Source organism: Salmo salar, chromosome ssa14 (assembly GCF_905237065.1).
Source record: "Salmo salar chromosome ssa14, Ssal_v3.1, whole genome shotgun sequence".
Lineage (NCBI taxonomy): Eukaryota > Metazoa > Chordata > Actinopteri > Salmoniformes > Salmonidae > Salmo > Salmo salar.
This window is the reverse complement of record NC_059455.1, coordinates 50,947,998-50,966,766: the sequence shown is the minus strand read 5'-3', so window position 1 is coordinate 50,966,766 and position 18,769 is coordinate 50,947,998. Positions and strand designations below refer to the sequence as shown.

Genomic DNA, 18,769 nt, shown 5'->3' with positions numbered 1-18,769 from the left:
AAGAGGTGGGGTTTCAGGTGTCTCCGGAAGGTGGTGATTGACTCCGCTGTCCTGGCGTCGTGAGGGTGCTTGTTCCACCATTGGGGTGCCAGAGCAGCGAACAGTTTTGACTGGGCTGAGCGGGAACTGTGCTTCCGCAGAGGTAGGGAGGCGAGCAGGCCAGAGGTGGATGAACGCAGTGCCCTTGTTTGGGTGTAGGGCCTGATCAGAGCCTGAAGGTACGGAGGTGCCGTTCCCCTCACAGCTCCGTAGGCAAGCACCATGGTCTTGTAGCAGATGCGAGCTTCAACTGGAAGCCAGTGGAGTGTGCGGAGGAGGGTGGTGACGTGAGAGAACTTGGGAAGGTTGAACACCAGACGGGCTGCGGCGTTCTGGATGAGTTGTAGGGGTTTAATGGCACAGGCAGGGAGCCCCGCCATCAGCGAGTTGCAGTAATCCAGACGGGAGATGACAAGTGCCTGGATTAGGACCTGCGCCGCTTCCTGTGTAAGGCAGGGTCGTACTCTGCGAATGTTGTAGAGCATGAACCTACAGGATCGGGTCACCGCCTTGATGTTAGCTGAGACCGACAGGGTGTTGTCCAGGGTCACGCCAAGGCTCTTAGCACTCTGGGAGGAGGACACAATGGAGTTGTCAACCGTGATGGCGAGATCATGGAACGGGCAGTCCTTCCCTGGGTGGAAGAGCAGCTCCGTCTTGCCGAGGTTCAGCTTGAGGTGGTGATCCGTCATCCACACTGATATGTCTGCCAGACATGCAGAGATGCGATTCGCCACCTGGTTATCAGAAGGGGGAAAGGAGAAGATTAATTGTGTGTCGTCTGCGTAGCAATGATAGGAGAGACCATGTGAGGATATGACAGAGCCAAGTGACTTGGTGTATAGCGAGAATAGGAGAGGGCCCTGAGTGACACCAGTGGTGAGAGCACGTGGTGCGGAGACAGATTCTCGCCACGCCACCTGGTAGGAGCGACCTGTCAGGTAGGACGCAATCCAAGAGTGAGCCGCGCCGGAGATGCCCAACTCGGAGAGGGTGGAGAGGAGGATCTGATGGTTCACAGTATCAAAGGCAGCAGATAGGTCTAGAAGGATGAGAGCAGAGGAGAGAGAGTTAGCTTTAGCAGTGCGGAGAGCCTCCATGACACAGAGAAGAGCAGTCTCAGTTGAATGACCAGTCTTGAAACCTGACTGATTTGGATCAAGAAGGTCATTCTGAGAGAGATAGCAAGAGAGCTGGCCAAGGACGGCACGTTCAAGAGTTTTGGAGAGAAAAGAAAGAAGGGATACTGGTCTGTAGTTGTTGACCTCAGAGGGATCGAGTGTAGGTTTTTTGAGAAGGGGTGCAACTCTCGCTCTCTTAGCTCTATTGGGGATAATAACATTGGTTTTATTAGCTGTATTAGGGATAACAACATTGTGGGTTTTATTAGCTGTATTGGGGATAATAACATTGTGTTTATTAGCTGTATTGTGGATAACAACATTGGTTTTATTAGCTGTATTGGGGATAACAACATTGAATAGTTCAGATACAGTGTGTGTGTCTGAACTGGCAGCCTATATGGGGCTCTGGTCTCAGGTAGTGGATATACCTATAAGAAATACCTACCATTTGGGACGAAGCCTGTGCATAGTTTAATTATTTTTAATGATATGTTTTGATTTTTCATGTTATTGAGGGCTCCAAAGTAGACTGGATCTGCATGGTCCCGAGTGGAGCAGAGGTCTCAGGCTAGAGGCGACACTACAGCCCCTGGTTCGATCCCGGGCTGTATCACAACAGCCCGTGATTGGGAGTCCCATAGGGCGGTGCACAATTGGCACATTGTCGTTCAGGTTTGGCCCAGGGATAGGCCGTCTTTGTAAATAAGAATTTGTTCCTAACTGACTTATTGACCTGGTTAAATAAAGACTCACAACACTGCAGAATAGAGCCTCGCCAGGAATGTGTGTGTAAATGTAGAGGCTATTTTTATACCCTAGATCTCACAGCATAGATCACCTCTCTGCCTGACAGCCAGACTGTGGTACCTCTGGTTCAAAGTCTGAGATGAATACCATACATTTGTTTGGAAAATATCTGTCACAAGTCAGAATGTTAAATATAATAATATTTGAACATAGTTTTCCGGCTGTCCGTGTGGTTGGTACTTTTGGAAGGAGGAAGGTGAGACAGTATATATCCACAGGGAAGTAGAACGAGGTCACCTGAGACATGCGCACTAGATGAAAACAGACGCGTTCATACCTGCACAGATCGTGCACGTGTTTACACGGTTCTTTGTACGCATGCTTCAGGTGAGCGTTTTGAAAAGTTCACCTAATTATACTTTCCTTCCTCCAAAAGGACCAACCGCACGGACAAGCGGAGAAGTAAGTTCACATATCATTTAATTCAATATAGTGGCTGGAAAGAACTTTCCTGATCATGAATGTCTGCCTGACATAAGAATTCATTACAAATGAAACGTCGTGGCTTCAGGATAATCACAACAGTGCATGGTTACATAGCCAATGTGAAATCCTATATACAATGAATTGCCATCGGTTACGTTTTAAATGGCGAGAAGGAGTTGTATTCCACATGTAGTCCACTAGTTTTGACTGCGTTGAACTAGACAGGGAATTGGGTGTCGTTTTAAGACGTATTTCCTCAGGATCAAGGGGCGCTGTGCTGCTGGATTTTCTGCTCTGGCTTTGCGGCCTTGTTCTGTAGCCTGGAAAAACCACCTCACAACGTTATGAAATGAATACCGGACTGACTTAACCGTGGAGCTCGTCTTTAATCCCGGCTCGGTCACCGTTCGGGATGGATTGAGCCAAGATGTCGTGCGTTTTGCTGCCGTTACAGCTCGGTAACCTTTCCTCATGTTAAGCCTTGGAGGAGGAGGAGGTTTTGTTCAGTGTTGTGGTACAACTATTACTTTCAGACTTCTGCTGTTCGAGTCTGGCAACAACACAACTGTAAGTGGGGGTTTTGGCTTCACGGAGAGACTTGTCAAATCAGATTTTTTTAAAGGCTATCGTTGTAAATGACTGTGTGTGAGAGAGACAGAGAGAGAGAATGAGGGATTCCAACAGAAGGATTTCATGCTACTAAACTTGATGATGAGGATAACACCAGTGAGTATAGTAAATGACTGTGAGAGAGAGAGAGAGAGCGAGAGAAGGATTTCATGCTACTAAACTTGATGATGGGGATAACACCAGTGAGTATAGTAAATACCATCGCTTTGTTTTTCCATCTAATCTCACCTCTGGTACAACATGCTGGCTACTATGTATTATATTTACGGCAGTCTGGAAGTCTTCATTTATAACCTCTGATAGGGGACATTTTATAAAGATGATGCTGAATATTTGACTCATTAGGTAACATTTGTCTATTTAAAGTATCTGTGTGTCGTTAGCGTCCAACGTTGAGTAGCAAAGCCACATAAACAACATTAGCTAGCGAGCTAACCGACGGGGAATAACGCTAAATAATGTCTTAGCTGGCAGTGGACAACATTTAGTCTGCTTTCGGGTGGCAGCTTTGTTCACATGAAAAACCCAATCGGGCGTTTTTATATCCATAATAACCGGGGAGAGGACGACATGCCTGTCCGTGATTACAGCAGCCAGTAGCCGCTACTACACACGACCACCCCGCTGATTTTTACCAGCTACAATATATCTATTTATCCTAAACTACTACTTGTTAACCTTATCGCTCTGTGCTGCTACTATTTAGTAACATTTTGAGCACGTTGTTACAACATTGTAGCCTTGATGTTATTGACTAACGTGTGCGGCCTCCTAAAGAGGTTTCTGTATCGCTACTAGCATATTGCTACTAGCATATTACCTCAACAGCAGATCCCTAAAGAGGTTTCTGTATTGCTACTAGCATATTACCTCAACAGCAGGTCCCTAAAGAGGTTTCTGTATTGCTACTAGCATATTACCTCAGATCCCTAAAGAGGTTTCTGTATCGCTACTAGCATATTACCTCAACAGCAGATCCCTAAAGAGGTTTCTGTATTGCTACTAGCATATTACCTCAACAGCAGATCCCTAAAGAGGTTTCTGTATTGCTACTAGCATATTACCTCAACAGCAGATCCCTAAAGAGGTTTCTGTATTGCTACTAGCATATTACCTCAACAGCACATCCCTATAGATGTTTCTGTATTGCTACTAGCATATTACCTCAACAGCAGATCCCTATAGAGGTTTCTGTATTGCTACTAGCATATTACCTCAACAGCGGATCACTATAGAGGTTTCTGTATTGCTACTAGCATATTACCTCAACAGCAGGTCCCTAAAGAGGTTTCTGTATTGCTACTAGCATATTACCTCAGATCCCTAAAGAGGTTTCTGTATTGCTACTAGCATATTACCTCAACAGCACATCCCTATAGAGGTTTCTGTATTGCTACTAGCATATTACCTCAACAGCACATCCCTATAGAGGTTTCTGTATCTCTACTAGCATATTACCTCAACAGCAGATCCCTAAAGAGGTTTCTGTATTGCTACTAGCATATTACCTCAACAGCAGGTCCCTATAGAGGTTTCTGTACTGATCCTAACCTCATTAACTCCCTGGACACAAGTTAACCATATACAACCAACTAGCTGGCACTTGTTCTCATCATAGCTAAGCTATCTTCTAGTAATATTATGAAATGTAACGACCTAAGGTAACATTATTGTCCACCGCGTACTGAATGTGACTTTGTGGGGCTTATTTTTAGCCTGTTATGGCTTCAACTACTTAACACAGCTACTTAACACAGCTGTTGTTGGTAAGCGGTTCCCAGAGCGGTGTAGTAGAGTACTTCCAACAGGCCAGATTAACTACAAACGGTATAATAAGTAGCCTAAGTATTGAACTGATTCCTTGTGTAGGATAGTTGTGTTAGAGTAAGTGAAAGAGGCTGGCCTATCCAAGAAGCTAGGCCACGGTATTTAGGACTGCAGATTGATCCGTTCTGCCTTTTTTTAGATCCCCATTTAAAAGAGAACATGGACAGGGGAGGGACCAGTTCCCTTATTCACAAAACATCTCAGAAAAGGCTCCAGGAATCCAGTTAACCTGTTTTTATAAGACTAAAAATACTCCCAGCTCAGAGTAGGTTTTAGGGTGATGTTAAGATACTGCTCAGAGTAGGTTTTAGGGTGATAAGACACTGCTCAGAGTAGGATTTAGGGTGATGTTAAGACGCTGCTCAGAGTAGGTTTTAGGGTGGTGTTAGGATGCTGCTCAGAGTAGGTTTTAGGGTGGTGTTAGGACGCTGCTCAGAGTAGGTTTTAGGCTGGTGTTAGGATGCTGCTCAGAGTAGGTTTTAGGGTGGTGTTAGGACGCTGCTCAGAGTAGGTTTTAGGCTGGTGTTAGGATGCTGCTCAGAGTAGGTTTTAGGGTGGTGTTAGGACGCTGCTCAGAGTAGGTTTTAGGGTGGTGTTAGGACGCTGCTCAGAGTAGGTTTTAGGCTGGTGTTAGGACGCTGCTCAGAGTAGGTTTTAGGCTGGTGTTAGGACGCTGCTCAGAGTAGGTTTTAGGCTGGTGTTAGGACGCTGCTCAGAGTAGGTTTTAGGCTGGTGTTAGGACGCTGCTCAGAGTAGGTTTTAGGGTGGTGTTAGGACGCTGCTCAGAGTAGGTTTTAGGCTGGTGTTAGGACGCTGCTCAGACTAACTCTTGAGTCAGGAGTAAAATCAACTTGTAAAAGTTTGAGCAGGTAAACATGACAGTTTGAGCTACTGGAAAGGAAAGATGTCTGACCCTCGTTCACATTTATTAGCTTAGTGCAGTGGTTACCAACCCTTTGATGGACTGGTCGGTCTCCATGACATTCCTAGTCGATCACCAAACATTTCTGGTAAAAAAAACCCAACAAAGACAAAGCCTTGTTTCTATTTTTATTATTGGTTTCGTGCTGTTGGCGGTAGGTGCACCTGATTTAGCAGGTATAGTGTCGGAAAACCAAGTGTTCCCGTTTTTGAATCATTTCATGTGTCTGAAGGTAGAACTACGACTCGCCAGGCCTAGAGAACAAGTGCACCTACAGGCCTACCGTTGGCCAATCGGATAGCTCTGATCACCGTGACTGCACTGTTTCCTGGAGCCATAGACTGTAAAAAAATAACCTTGAGCTCACTGCCAAGTCGATACTGTGAGATTTCCAAACTTTTAAAACCACGAGAAGGCTTCAACGACTACAGCGAAGCGCTGCTGTTTTTATGAGTATGTTCAAGTTTTTACTCAACACTGTCAACACGTTGTTCAACACTTTTTATTTTATTTTTTATTAGCCATAAAATGCGGTTTCTCCCTACTTCCACTCACGCTACAACCAGCACTGCAGCTGTAATGAATGACTATAGCAAAGTGTTCTGATAAGCTTGAATTGTTATTATTAATTACTTCTCTTTTTTTAATTTTAATTTAATTCTTTTTTTTTATCAAATAATATTTCACGTTATCTGGACATGGGATTAACAACATGAATTGGTGCACGAGTCAGAAATAATGCAGTATAACTTGAGTTTCGCCATCAGCTGTCCCCTTTTCTCAATTATCATGCTCACTCAGCAGTGCCTCACAAGTAATACAACAAAATGATCTATTACCAGTGTGATCCAATACATAACGTGTTTTAAATATCATTTCTAAATGGTCTGAGAACATTGTCAGGGCAATTCAAGGATAGCCAATATATTGGGCTATAGACTACTACAAACCATTTGTTTTTTAAAAGTCATGTTAAAGAAAATAACATGATAATCTGAGCTGTAGATTTTGACTCAAGATTTTGACTTGCATTTTGACTCAAAGGTTTGGTGACCAATGGTTTAGTCTACTGTTGCATGTCTGTCTGTATTACTCATATAGAATTATCAAGACATTCTTCTAACAACTCCAACGCTATTGCATGTGGCGCGGCACACCGCCGACTCGCGGCATTGTTCACTTCTCAAGACAGCATTTAGTTTTGTTATTTATTTAACTAGGCAAGTCAGTTAAGAACAAATTCTTATTTACAATGACGGCCTAGGAACAGTGGGTTAACTGCCTTGTTCAGGGGCAGAACAACAGATTTTTACCTTGTCAGCTCTGGGATTCAATCCAGCAACCTTTCCGGTTACAAGTCCAATGCTCTAACCAATAGGCTACCTGGTAACTCTTAACTGGTTCGGACAGCTCATGAGGTCTCCTAAATATCTGTCCACTTGGTGGGACTCATATGACTAAAGAGGCTTCATGCATAGATTTTATTTTGACCCATAACAGGAGGAGTAAAATCTCTCTCATCAGCACTTGTGGCTACAGCCCCTGATCTCAGGTCAGTGCTCCTACTTTGAGAAGCTTTGTGGCCACAGCCCCTGATCTCAGGTCAGTGCTCCTACTTTGAGAAGCTTTGTGGCCACAGCCCCTGATCTCAGGTCAGTGCTCCTACTTTGAGAAGCTTGATACATAAGGAACCTGCTATTTGTTTTCGACAAGGCTAAACAACAATCTGAGACACTGTTTGTAGATCTGAAGATGAATATTGGACTGTAATCAGAAAATACTTTGTAATGAAGTCATCATCCAGTATATTGACGTTGTAAAACTAGTCAACGTTTACCTTGGTCTATACTGGTCTCATCTGACCGCTCTCCCTTCTGGAGGGCGGATAGGAACTCACACAGGAGATACAGTATTTACTAACGCATGATGGCTTACCTATAGGTTGGTTCCACACGGCAGAACCTCTATAGGTTGGTTCCACACGGCAGAACCTCTATAGGTTGGTTCCACACGGCAGAACCTCTATAGGTTGGTTCCACACGGCAGAACCTCTATAGGTTGGTTCCACACGGCAGAACCTCTATAGGTTGGTTCCACACGGCAGAACCTCTATAGGTTGGTTCCACACGGCAGAACCTCTATAGGTTGGTTCCACACGGCAGAACCTCTATAGGTTGGTTCCACACGGCAGAACCTCTACAGGTTGGTTCCACACGGCAGAACACTATTTAGGGTTTAGTTAGGGACGTAGACCCGGCCTATGGTGGGATGGGGGGGGGGGGGCCTTCAGACTGACTTCTCTGATGTAGGTTACACTCTGGGGTTTGTCTCTGATGGCAGACAGCTTTTTCCTACTGGGGTTTGTCTCTGATGGCAGACAGCTTTTTCCTACTGGGGTTTGTCTCTGATGGCAGACAGCTTTTTCCTACTGGGGTTTGTCTCTGATGGCAGACAGCTTTTTCCTACTGGGGTTTGTCTCTGATGGCAGACAGCTTTTTCCTACTGGGGTTTGTCTCTGATGGCAGGCTGACAGGCAGCTTGTTCCTACTGGGGTTTGTCTCTGGGGGTGTGTGTTCCAAATGGCACCTTTATTCCCTTCATAGTGCCCTACTTATGATTTGGCTCTTCTCAATAGTAGATATATATATATATATATATGAAAGAATAGGCTGCCATTTGGGACACACCCTTGGTGTTTAAATGTAAATCAAAGCGGAGAGAGGGGGAAGAGAGAAATCTGGTAATAGCAGTTGAAATGTGAGATGAAAGGAGGTTAATAGATACTTTCTGTGACAGTCTGACAGCACCTTCCTCTCTGTACCTCTGCTACACAGCATTTAAATCTCAGGCTTTAGTCCTCTCTTCATGTCTTAGTAGTTATCATACAGAAAGAGAGAGAACAAGGGAAGGGTAGTCTGTCTTGTCTTAGTATGATGAGCAGTGACTACATTGTTGGTGGGGGTCACAGAGCAGTGACTACATTGTTGGTGGGGGTCACAGAGCAGTGACTACATTGTTGGTGGGGGTCACAGAGCAGTGACTACATTGTTGGTGGGGGTCACAGAGCAGTGACTACATTGTTGGTGGGGGTCACAGAGCAGTGACTACATTGTTGGTGGGGGTCACAGAGCAGTGACTACATTGTTGGTGGGGGTCACAGAGCAGTGACTACATTGTTGGTGGGGGTCACAGAGCAGTGACTACATTGTTGGTGGGGGTCACAGAGCAGTGACTACATTGTTGGTGGGGGTCACAGAGCAGTGAGTGATTGGGGGGGGGCAGAATTTCTTGTTTGACTTTTGTCACCCAGTGTGTCATTGCCTCGTCATCACTTTACCTAACGCCTGCTGTCATGTTTACAAAGACGCTTTATTGCGTCCTTAATGGAACCCTGTTCCCTACATAGTGCGCTACTTTAGACCAGAGCCCTATGGCACCCTATTCCCTATATAGTGCACTACTTTAGACCAGACACCTATGGAACCCTATTCCCTACGTAGGGAATAGGGCGCCTAACCCTTGTGTTAGGTGATGGCCAGTCATTGCTGTTATGAGGTCAGGTAGTTTGGTGTCGGTATAGTAACTAGCATCATGCTACATACTCACTGCTACAAACCATGTAGACAGCCTCCAGCACCTCCACGCACACTGCTCTGTGAGAACAGGAGCCTGTCTGGTTCAGATTGAATTACTCTACATTGTGTCTGAACAATCCATCTTTAAACTGAGCTGGTTCTAGACCGGTCAACTCACGTTAAGGTTAGAAGAAGACTGTGTATGTGGTGGTGGTGGCGGCCCGTGAGCTCTGCAAACCACGTTCTCTAATCTGGTTGTGTTATCTGTGTGAGTCTCACATCTCATCAACAGACCGGCTAGATCCTCTGACTACCCTTAATCATGAAAGGGGGGCTGGAGGACTGTACCGTTAGTCGTGACGGGGGGGGCTGGAGGACTCTACCGTTAGTCGTGATGGGGGGGCTGGAGGACTCTACCGTTAGTCGTGACGGGGGGGGGCTGGAGGACTGTACCGTTAGTCGTGACGGGGGGGGGGCTGGAGGACTGTACCGTTAGTCGTGACGGGCGGGGGGCTGGAGGACTGTACCGTTAGTCGTGACGGGGGGGGGGGCTGGAGGACTGTACCGTTAGTCGTGGTGGTACAGTAATGGCTCCTTTCTCCAGAAGTGTGGACTCCTTCGCTCCTCCACCAATCCAATGCTTTTAGATTTGTGTGGCAAGGGATGGACCTGTGGGAGTTTCCATCTCCTAGAACACTTCCTTTTAAATATGTGAAAGGGAAGTGAGCATGTGCACACTTTGGGAGGAAGAAGGACAGATAATATGGACATGTACCTGGCGTTACCGGAGCCGCCTGGACATGGCGTTACCGTCCGCCAGGCTCTGGTCCGCCAGGCTCTGGACCGCCAGGCTCTGGACCGCCAGGCTCTGGTCCGCCAGGCTCTGGTCCGCCAGGCTCTGGTCCGCCAGGCTCTGGACCGCCAGGCTCTGGACCGCCAGGCTCTGGACCGCCAGGCTCTGCAATTAAATCATCCTCTGAGTTTGGTGCTCTTCTATAATTCATGTGATTTAGTTTGGTTCTTTATTCTATAATTCATGTTGGCTGATTTGGGTGGAAGAAGGTACGTTACAGTAGTGTTCTGTCTGGAGAGTAGGGTTGTATTGTGGAGTCATTTTGTTACAGTAGTGTTCCATCTAGGTGTTTGTTTCTGTTGAGTCATTTGGTTGGTTCATTCCAGGTCATCCTTGTTTTGCGTCACCAATGATCACCATCAATTCCATGAATGTTCACATCTCCTCCTGAATTGACTGGATTGAAATGGAGAAAGTGGATGGCAACCCTGCTGTGTCACTGCCCTGAGACGCTGGACGGAGCTGTCCAGTCCTGCTGTGTCACTGCCCTGAGACGCTGGATGGAGCGGGCCGACCCTGCTGTGTCACTGCCCTGAGACGCTGGATGGAGCGGGCCGACCCTGCTGTGTCACTGCCCTGCGACGCTGGACGGAGCGGGCCGACCCTGCTGTGTCACTGCCCTGAGACGCTGGATGGAGCGGGCCGACCCTGCTGTGTCACTGCCCTGAGACGCTGGACGGAGCGGGCCGACCCTGCTGTGTCACTGCCCTGAGACGCTGGACGGAGCTGTCCAGTCCTGCTGTGTCACTGCCCTGAGACGCTGGATGGAGCGGGCCGACCCTGCTGTGTCACTGCCCTGAGACGCTGGACGGAGCTGTCCAGTCCTGCTGTGTCACTGCCCTGAGACGCTGGACGGAGCTGTCCAGTCCTGCTGTGTCACTGCCCTGAGACGCTGGACGGAGCTGTCCAGTCCTGCTGTGTCACTGCCCTGAGACGCTGGATGGAGCGGGCCGACCCTGCTGTGTCACTGCCCTGAGACGCTGGACGGAGCGGGCCGACCCTGCTGTGTCACTGCCCTGCGACGCTGGACGGAGCGGGCCGACCCTGCTGTGTCACTGCCCTGAGACGCTGGACGGAGCGGGCCGACCCTGCTGTGTCACTGCCCTGAGACGCTGGACGGAGCGGGCCGACCCTGCTGTGTCACTGCCCTGAGACGCTGGATGGAGCGGGCCGACCCTGCTGTGTCACTGCCCTGAGACGCTGGACGGAGCGGGCCGACCCTGCTGTGTCACTGCCCTGAGACGCTGGATGGAGCGGGCCGACCCTGCTGTGTCACTGCCCTGAGACGCTGGACGGAGCGGGCCGACCCTGCTGTGTCACTGCCCTGAGACGCTGGATGGAGCGGGCCGACCCTGCTGTGTCACTGCCCTGAGACGCTGGACGGAGCGGGCCGACCCTGCTGTGTCACTGCCCTGAGACGCTGGACGGAGCGGGCCGACCCTGCTGTGTCACTGCCCTGAGACGCTGGACGGAGCGGGCCGACCCTGCTGTGTCACTGCCCTGAGACGCTGGACGGAGCGGGCCGACCCTGCTGTGTCACTGCCCTGAGACGCTGGACGGAGCGGGCCGACCCTGCTCCATCCAGCTTTTTCTACTAGCGACCTCCTGTGTTCCACCCTGCAGTGTGTGTGGGTAGGGGGAAGGCGGGGACCTTGCATCTCTAACTAAGCGGAAAATGTGTGGAGTCGGCACCTTTTTGTAACGCAGTCACTGCAGAATATCAGGTCCCTGGTGTAAAGCCTGGGTCTCTCCTCTCTGTTTTATTGTCCTTCTTTATACTGCCATGACCCTGAAGTTGAAACAGTGCAGGTTTTACTCCTGGATCTCCTGAGGTCAGCAACAAGACTGGCCAGGAGTGTTACTGTAGTCCAGCTCTACTGTTCTGCTCCTATTGGCCGCGTTACTGTAGTCCAGCTCTGCTGTTCTGCTCCTATTGGCCGTGTTACTGTAGTCCAGCTCTGCTGTTCTGCTCCTATTGGCCGTGTTACTGTAGTCCAGCTCTGCTGTTCTGCTCCTATTGGCCGTGTTACTGTAGTCCAGCTCTGCTGTTCTGCTCCTATTGGCCGTGTTACTGTAGTCCAGCTCTGCTGTTCTGCTCCGATTGGCCGTGTTACTGTAGTCCAGCTCTACTGTTCTGCTCCTATTGGCCGTGTTACTGTAGTCCAGCTCTACTGTTCTGCTCCTATTGGCCGTGTTACTGTAGTCCAGCTCTGCTGTTCTGCTCCGATTGGCCGTGTTACTGTAGTCCAGCTCTGCTGTTCTGCTCCGATTGGCCGCGTTACTGTAGTCCAGCTCTGCTGTTCTGCTCCTATTGGCCGCGTTACTGTAGTCCAGCTCTGCTGTTCTGCTCCTATTGGCCGCGTTACTGTAGTCCAGCTCTGCTGTTCTGCTCCTATTGGCCGCGTTACTGTAGTCCAGCTCTGCTGTTCTGCTCCTATTGGCCGCGTTACTGTAGTCCAGCTCTGCTGTTCTGCTCCTATTGGCCGCGTTACTGTAGTCCAGCTCTGCTGTTCTGCTCCTATTGGCCGCGTTACTGTAGTCCAGCTCTGCTGTTCTGCTCCTATTGGCCGCGTTACTGTAGTCCAGCTCTGCTGTTCTGCTCCTATTGGCCGCGTTACTGTAGTCCAGCTCTGCTGTTCTGCTCCTATTGGCCGCGTTACTGTAGTCCAGCTCTGCTGTTCTGCTCCTATTGGCCGCGTTACTGTAGTCCAGCTCTGCTGTTCTGCTCCTATTGGCCGCGTTACTGTAGTCCAGCTCTGCTGTTCTGCTCCTATTGGCCGCGTTACTGTAGTCCAGCTCTGCTGTTCTGCTCCTATTGGCCGCGTTACTGTAGTCCAGCTCTGCTGTTCTGCTCATTTCTCTCTACCACTTTTCCCTGAAGTGTGCACTCGTTCACTACCACTTTTCCCTGAAGTGTGCACGCTTCGTGAGAGAGATACAGGTGATGTAAATGATGCAGGTGTGTAAATGAAACTGGGAACACAAACTACAGGCCAATTCTTGATGAGCTCGAGTGTGACATGTTCCTGTCGTTGCAGGTATGGGCGCTTGGCGCTGGCCAGACTGGATGAGGAAGTGAGGCTGAGAGAGAGAGAAGTCTGCAGAGAGACAACGGCTACCTGGGACTGCGGCAGGAGAGAGGACCTTTGGGCAGGTGAGGGGGAAGGAAGGGAGAGAAGCCTACACAGTCGAGACTACCTGGGACTGCTACTGAAGACTACCTGTGGGCAGGGGGGGGGGAGAGGAGGACTTCTTGGGGGAGGGGGAGTCATACTGATGGTTATGTTGTTAACCCTGTGACGTTAACAGGTTCCTGCAGCTTGTGTCAGGGTGGAGTTAACTGACCCATGGAGAATTACTTCCAGGCAGAGGCCTTCAACCTGGATAAGGTGCTGGATGACTTTGAACAGAACCAAGGTGAGACCAATTAACCCAATTAACAAATTAGCCAATTGGCAATCAAGTGATCAGACGTACTGTTTCTGGGCTGAGCGTTGATTCTCCTCTTCTCTCCAGAGTGAGTTTTTTTATAGGACGTATTATCTGGTTGTTAAAGGAGGGTAACGGTGGAGAGGGAATACACACACCACACATCACTTGAGGGTAACGAGCGAAGAGGGAATGCAGATAATAGGATCGGCCTCTCCCTCAGGGTTATGGGTAATTGGTGTCATATATATTTGGTTGAGGTGTGTGCGAGCGCTTGTCTGTTTTTAAGTGTGTGTGACGTTCATATCGCTGTTGAATTTTAAAAGGTGATGAATCTGGAGTCCTTAGCGGTGGAACTGCCACATCCGTTTCCCATCAAATCAAACTTTATTTGTCACATGCGCCGAATACAACAGGTGTAGACCTTAGAGTGAAATACTTACTTACAAGCCCTTAACCAAGAGAGTTAAGAACATATTGACCTAATAAACTAAAGTAAAAAGTAACACAATAGCAACGCTATATACAGGGGGTACCAAGTCAATGTGCGGGGATAGAGGTTAGTCGAGGTAATTTGTACATGTATTTAACCTGTTAGGGCTAGGGGGCAGTATTGACACGGCCGGATAAAAAACGTACCCGATTTAATCTGGTTACTACTCCTGCCCAGTAACTAGAATATGCATATAATTATTGGCTTTGGATAGAAAACACCCTAAAGTTTCTAAAACTGTTTGAATGGAGTCTGTGTATAACAGAACTCATATGGCAGGCAAAAACCTGAGAAGATTCTGAACAGGAAGTGGCCTGTCTGACAAGTTGTTGTTCATCTTGGCTCTTTTTATTGAAGACTGAGGATCTTTGCTGTAACGTGACACTTCCTACGGTTCCCATAGGCTCTCAGAGCCCGGGAAAAAGCTGAATGATATCGAGGCAGCCCCAGGCTGAAACACATTATCGCGTTTGGATAGTGGCTGGTCAGAGTACTCTGACCGCTCGTGCACGAGGGCACGAGATGTTTTTATTTTCTCTCTCTTTGTACGTATACACGCTTTCCCGGTCGGAATATTATCGCTTTATTACGAGAAAAATTGCATAAAAATTGATTTTAAACAGTGGTTGACATGCTTCGAAGTACAGTAATGGAATATTTAAAAAAAAATTGTCACGAAATGCGCCATGCTCGTCACCCTTATTTACCCTTTCGGATAGTGTCTTGAACGCACGAACAAAACGCCGCTATTTGGATATAACAATGGATTATTTGGGACCAAACCAACATTTGTTTTTGAAGTAGAAGTCCTGGGAGTGCATTCTGACGAAGAACAGCAAAGGTAATAACATTTTTCTTATAGTAAATCTGACTTTGGTGAGTGCTAAACTTGCTGGGTGTCTAAATAGCTAGCCCTGTGATGCCGGGCTATCTACTGAGAATATTGCAAAATGTGCTTTCACCGAAAAGCTATTTTAAAATCGGACATATCGAGTGCATAGAGGAGTTCTGTATCTATAATTCTTAAAATAATTATGTTTTTTGTGAACGTTTATTGTGAGTAATTTAGTAAATTCACCGGCAGTGTTCGGTCGGAATGCTAGTCACATGCTAGTCACATGCTAATGTAAAAAGCTGGTTTTTGATATAAATATGAACTTGATTGAACAAAACATGCATGTATTGTATAACATAATGTCCTAGGGTTGTCATCTGATGAAGATCATCAAAGGTTAGTGCTGCATTTAGCTGTGGTTTGGGTTTATGTGACATTATATGCTAGCTTGAAAAATGGGTGTCTGATTATTTCTGGCTGGGTACTCTGCTGACATAATCTAATGTTTTGCTTTCGTTGTAAAGCCTTTTTGAAATCGGACAGTGTGGTTAGATTAACGAGAGTCTTGTCTTTAAAATGGTGTAAAATAGTCATATGTTTGAAAAATTGAAGTTTTTGCATTTTTGAGGTATTTGTATTTCGCGCCACCGGATTACACTGGCTGTTGAGTCCCACCTAGCCCATAGAGGTTAACAGTTTAGCTTCCCTCCCTCTCTTTGCCCCAACCTGGGCTTGAACCAGGGACCCTCTGCACACATCAACAACTGACACCCCACGAAGCATCGTTACCCATCACGCCACAAAAGCTGCAGCCCTTGCAGAGCAAGGGGAACAACTACTTCAAGGTCTCAGAGCGAGTGACGTTACCCGATTGAAACGCTATTAGCGCACACCACCACTAACTAGCTAGCCATTTCACATCGGTTACATGTAGGTAGGGGTAAAGTGACTGCATAGATGATAAACAGCGTCTAGCAGCAGTGTAAAAACAGGGGGTGACTGGGCAGCAGCATCAATGTAAAATAGTCCAGGTGGCCATTTGATTTAGTGTTCAGCGGTTTTATGGCTTGGGAATAGAAGCTGTTAAAGAGCCTTTTGGACCTAGACTTTACGCGCCGGTACGGTTTGCCTTAGCAGTAGCGGAGAGAACAGTCTGACTTGGGTGACTGGAGACTGACACCGCCTAGTATATAGGTCCTGGATGTGATGTACTGGGCCGTACGCGCTACCCTCTGTAACGCCTTATGGTCAGATGCCGAGCAGTTGACATACCAGGCGGTGATGCAACCGATCAGGATGCTCTCGATGGTGCAGCTGTAGAACTTTTTGAGGATCTGGGGAACCATGCCCCCCAAAAAAAATGATCTCCTGAGGTATAGGTTTTGTCGTGCCCTCTTCACGACTGTCTTGGTGTGCTTGGACTATGATAGTTCGTTGATGTTGACACGAAGGAACTTAACTCTCGACCCGCTCCACTACAGCCCCGTTGATGTAAATGGGGGCCTGTTCGGCCCGCCTTTTCCTGTAGTCCACAATCAGCTCCTTTTGTATTGCTCACATTGAGGGAGAGGTTGTCTCTGACCTCCTCCCTATTGGCTGTCGGTAATCAGGCCTACCACTGTTATGCTGGTTGGTCCGCGCATGCTTTGAGTACATTTCCTGGTAATCCGTCTAGCTCCGCGGCTTTGTGAATGTTGATCTGTTTAAAGGTCTTGCTCATATAGGCTACCGAGAGCGTTATCACACTGTCGTCCGGATCAGCTGATGCACTCATGCATCCTTCAGTGTTGCTTGCCTCGAAGTGAGCATAAAAGGCATTTAGCTCTTCTGATAGACTTGCGTCACTGAGCAGCTCATGGCTGGGTTTCCCTTTTGTAGTCTGTAATGGTTTTTAAGCCCTGCCACATTAGGGCTCCCGAGTGGCGCAGCGGTCTAAGACACTGCATCTCAGGAGTCACTACAGACCCTGGTTCGATTCCAGGCTGTATCACAACTGGCCGTGATTGGGAGTCCCATAGGGCAGCGCACAATTGGCTCAGCGTCGTCCGGTTTAGGGTTTGGCTGCGTAGGCCGTCATTGTAAATAAGAATTTGTTCTTAACTGACTTGCCTAGTTTTAATAAAATTAAAATAAACATCCGATGAACGTCAGTCGTACAGATTAGTGTCCCGCTCCTTGAAAGCAGCAGCTCTAGCCTTTAGCTCAGTGCGGATGTTGCCTGTAATCCATTGCTTCTGGTCGGGATATGTACGTACAGTCACTGTGGGGACGACGTCGTCGATGAACTTATTGATGAAGCCGATGACTGAGGTGGTATACTCCTCAATGCCATTGGATGAATCCCGGAACATATTCCAGTCTGTGCTAGCAAAACAGTCCTGTAGCTTAGTATCCGCTTCATCTGACCACTTCCGTATTGAACGAGTCACTGGTACTTCCTGCTTTAGTTTTCGCTTATAAGCAGGAATCAGGAGGATAGAATTGTCAGATTTGCCAAACGGAGGGCGAGGGAGAGCTTTGTATGCGTCTCTGTGTGGAGTAGAGTTGGTCTCGGGTTTTTGTTTTTATTTTTTCCTCTGGTTGCAAATGTGACATGAGGGTAGAAATGAGGTAAACCAGATTTAAGTTTCCCTGCATTAAAGTCCCTGGCCACTAGGGGCGCTGCTTCTGGATGAGCATTTTCTTGTTTGGGACAATAGAACAAGATGTTCCTTCAAACAACCAACACTGTGGGGCAATACTTGCGAGCCTTTTGAAAGTTCAATGTTACGCACAAAATGTATATCCGCCTATTGATTTACTTTCACGTGACAATGCTGAATTATAGCTGGTACCATCAAGATGCATGTACATTTGAGTCATTTAGCAGATGCTCTTATCCATTAGCGAGTTAATACCTACTTGTACTTTTTCGTGCTGGTCCCCTTTTGGGACTTGAAACCACAACCCTAGTGTCGCCAATCTCTTCCAACTGAGCCACATGGGACCAGATAGCATGAGGTAACACAAGTGCATCAGACAAATTTTAAAATTGTTTAAGTAGTTAGATGTGTTCCCAACACTTGTTCATGGATGGAAGTGTCCTTAACATACCTTAAGTAACCTAAACTTAACTAACTAGTCCCAACAGCATGTTCTGATCATCAAGCAACGATCTGGTGCATAGTCCACGTGATTGTGGCAAGGGTTAGAATCGCATGTCGTCCCCCCCCCCCCCCCCTTGAAAAATGTATTTACAGTGCATTCAGAAAGTATTCAGACACCTTGACTTTTTCCACGTTTTTGTTACATTATTATGGCCTTATTCTAAAATGTATTAAATTCATTTTTTTCCCTCGTCAGTCTACACACAATAGCCCATAATGAAGCCATGAGGTTGAAGGAATTGTCCGTAGAGTTCTGAGACAAGATTGTGTCAAGGCACAGATCTGGGGAAGGGCACCAAGGACACAGTGCCTCTATCATTCTTAAATGAAAGAAGTTTGGAACCACCTAGACTTAGGGTTGTCCTTTGCCGAAAGAAGTGAAAATATTATCTAACCTTAGCTTTAGCCTAGTTAAGAATGTATCAGTGTAATATTAGCAGACATTTTGTTACAGACCAACGTAAACCTTGAATTTGTAGGTTTAAAAAATATCCCTCTTTAGCCAGGGTTGACTTAATTTTAAGGAATGCCATTGGTTGGTGGATTATAAAAGTCTAAGGTCTTTCGTAGGCTGAAGTTGTGCCAGGATAGAATCAGAACCACCTATAGAGGTTAGCATAGTGCTAATGTGTGCCATGTTATCTAATGGGACCAGCTTCGATT

The 18,769-nt window shown here is 47.3% G+C and overlaps 1 protein-coding gene across 9 annotated transcripts in view; it reads left to right on the top strand.

The window, feature by feature from the left end:
• The first annotated feature begins 2,235 nt into the window (after positions 1-2,235).
• The window catches only part of zfyve9a (zinc finger, FYVE domain containing 9a), a 78,328-nt gene continuing 61,794 nt past the window's right edge, over positions 2,236-18,769 (top strand). Inside the window, exons 1-3 of one of the 9 annotated variants that reach the window (XM_045694528.1) lie at positions 2,236-2,372; positions 13,242-13,357; positions 13,513-13,620. In XM_045694528.1, coding sequence (XP_045550484.1) covers positions 13,551-13,620 — 70 coding nt within the window. In that variant the 5' untranslated portion in view covers positions 2,236-2,372; positions 13,242-13,357; positions 13,513-13,550. Of the gene's footprint in view, positions 2,373-2,547; positions 3,209-13,241; positions 13,358-13,512; positions 13,621-18,769 lie in introns of those variants that run through there. The other 8 variants (XM_045694535.1, XM_045694532.1, XM_045694531.1 and 5 more) reach the window with 8 other exon arrangements.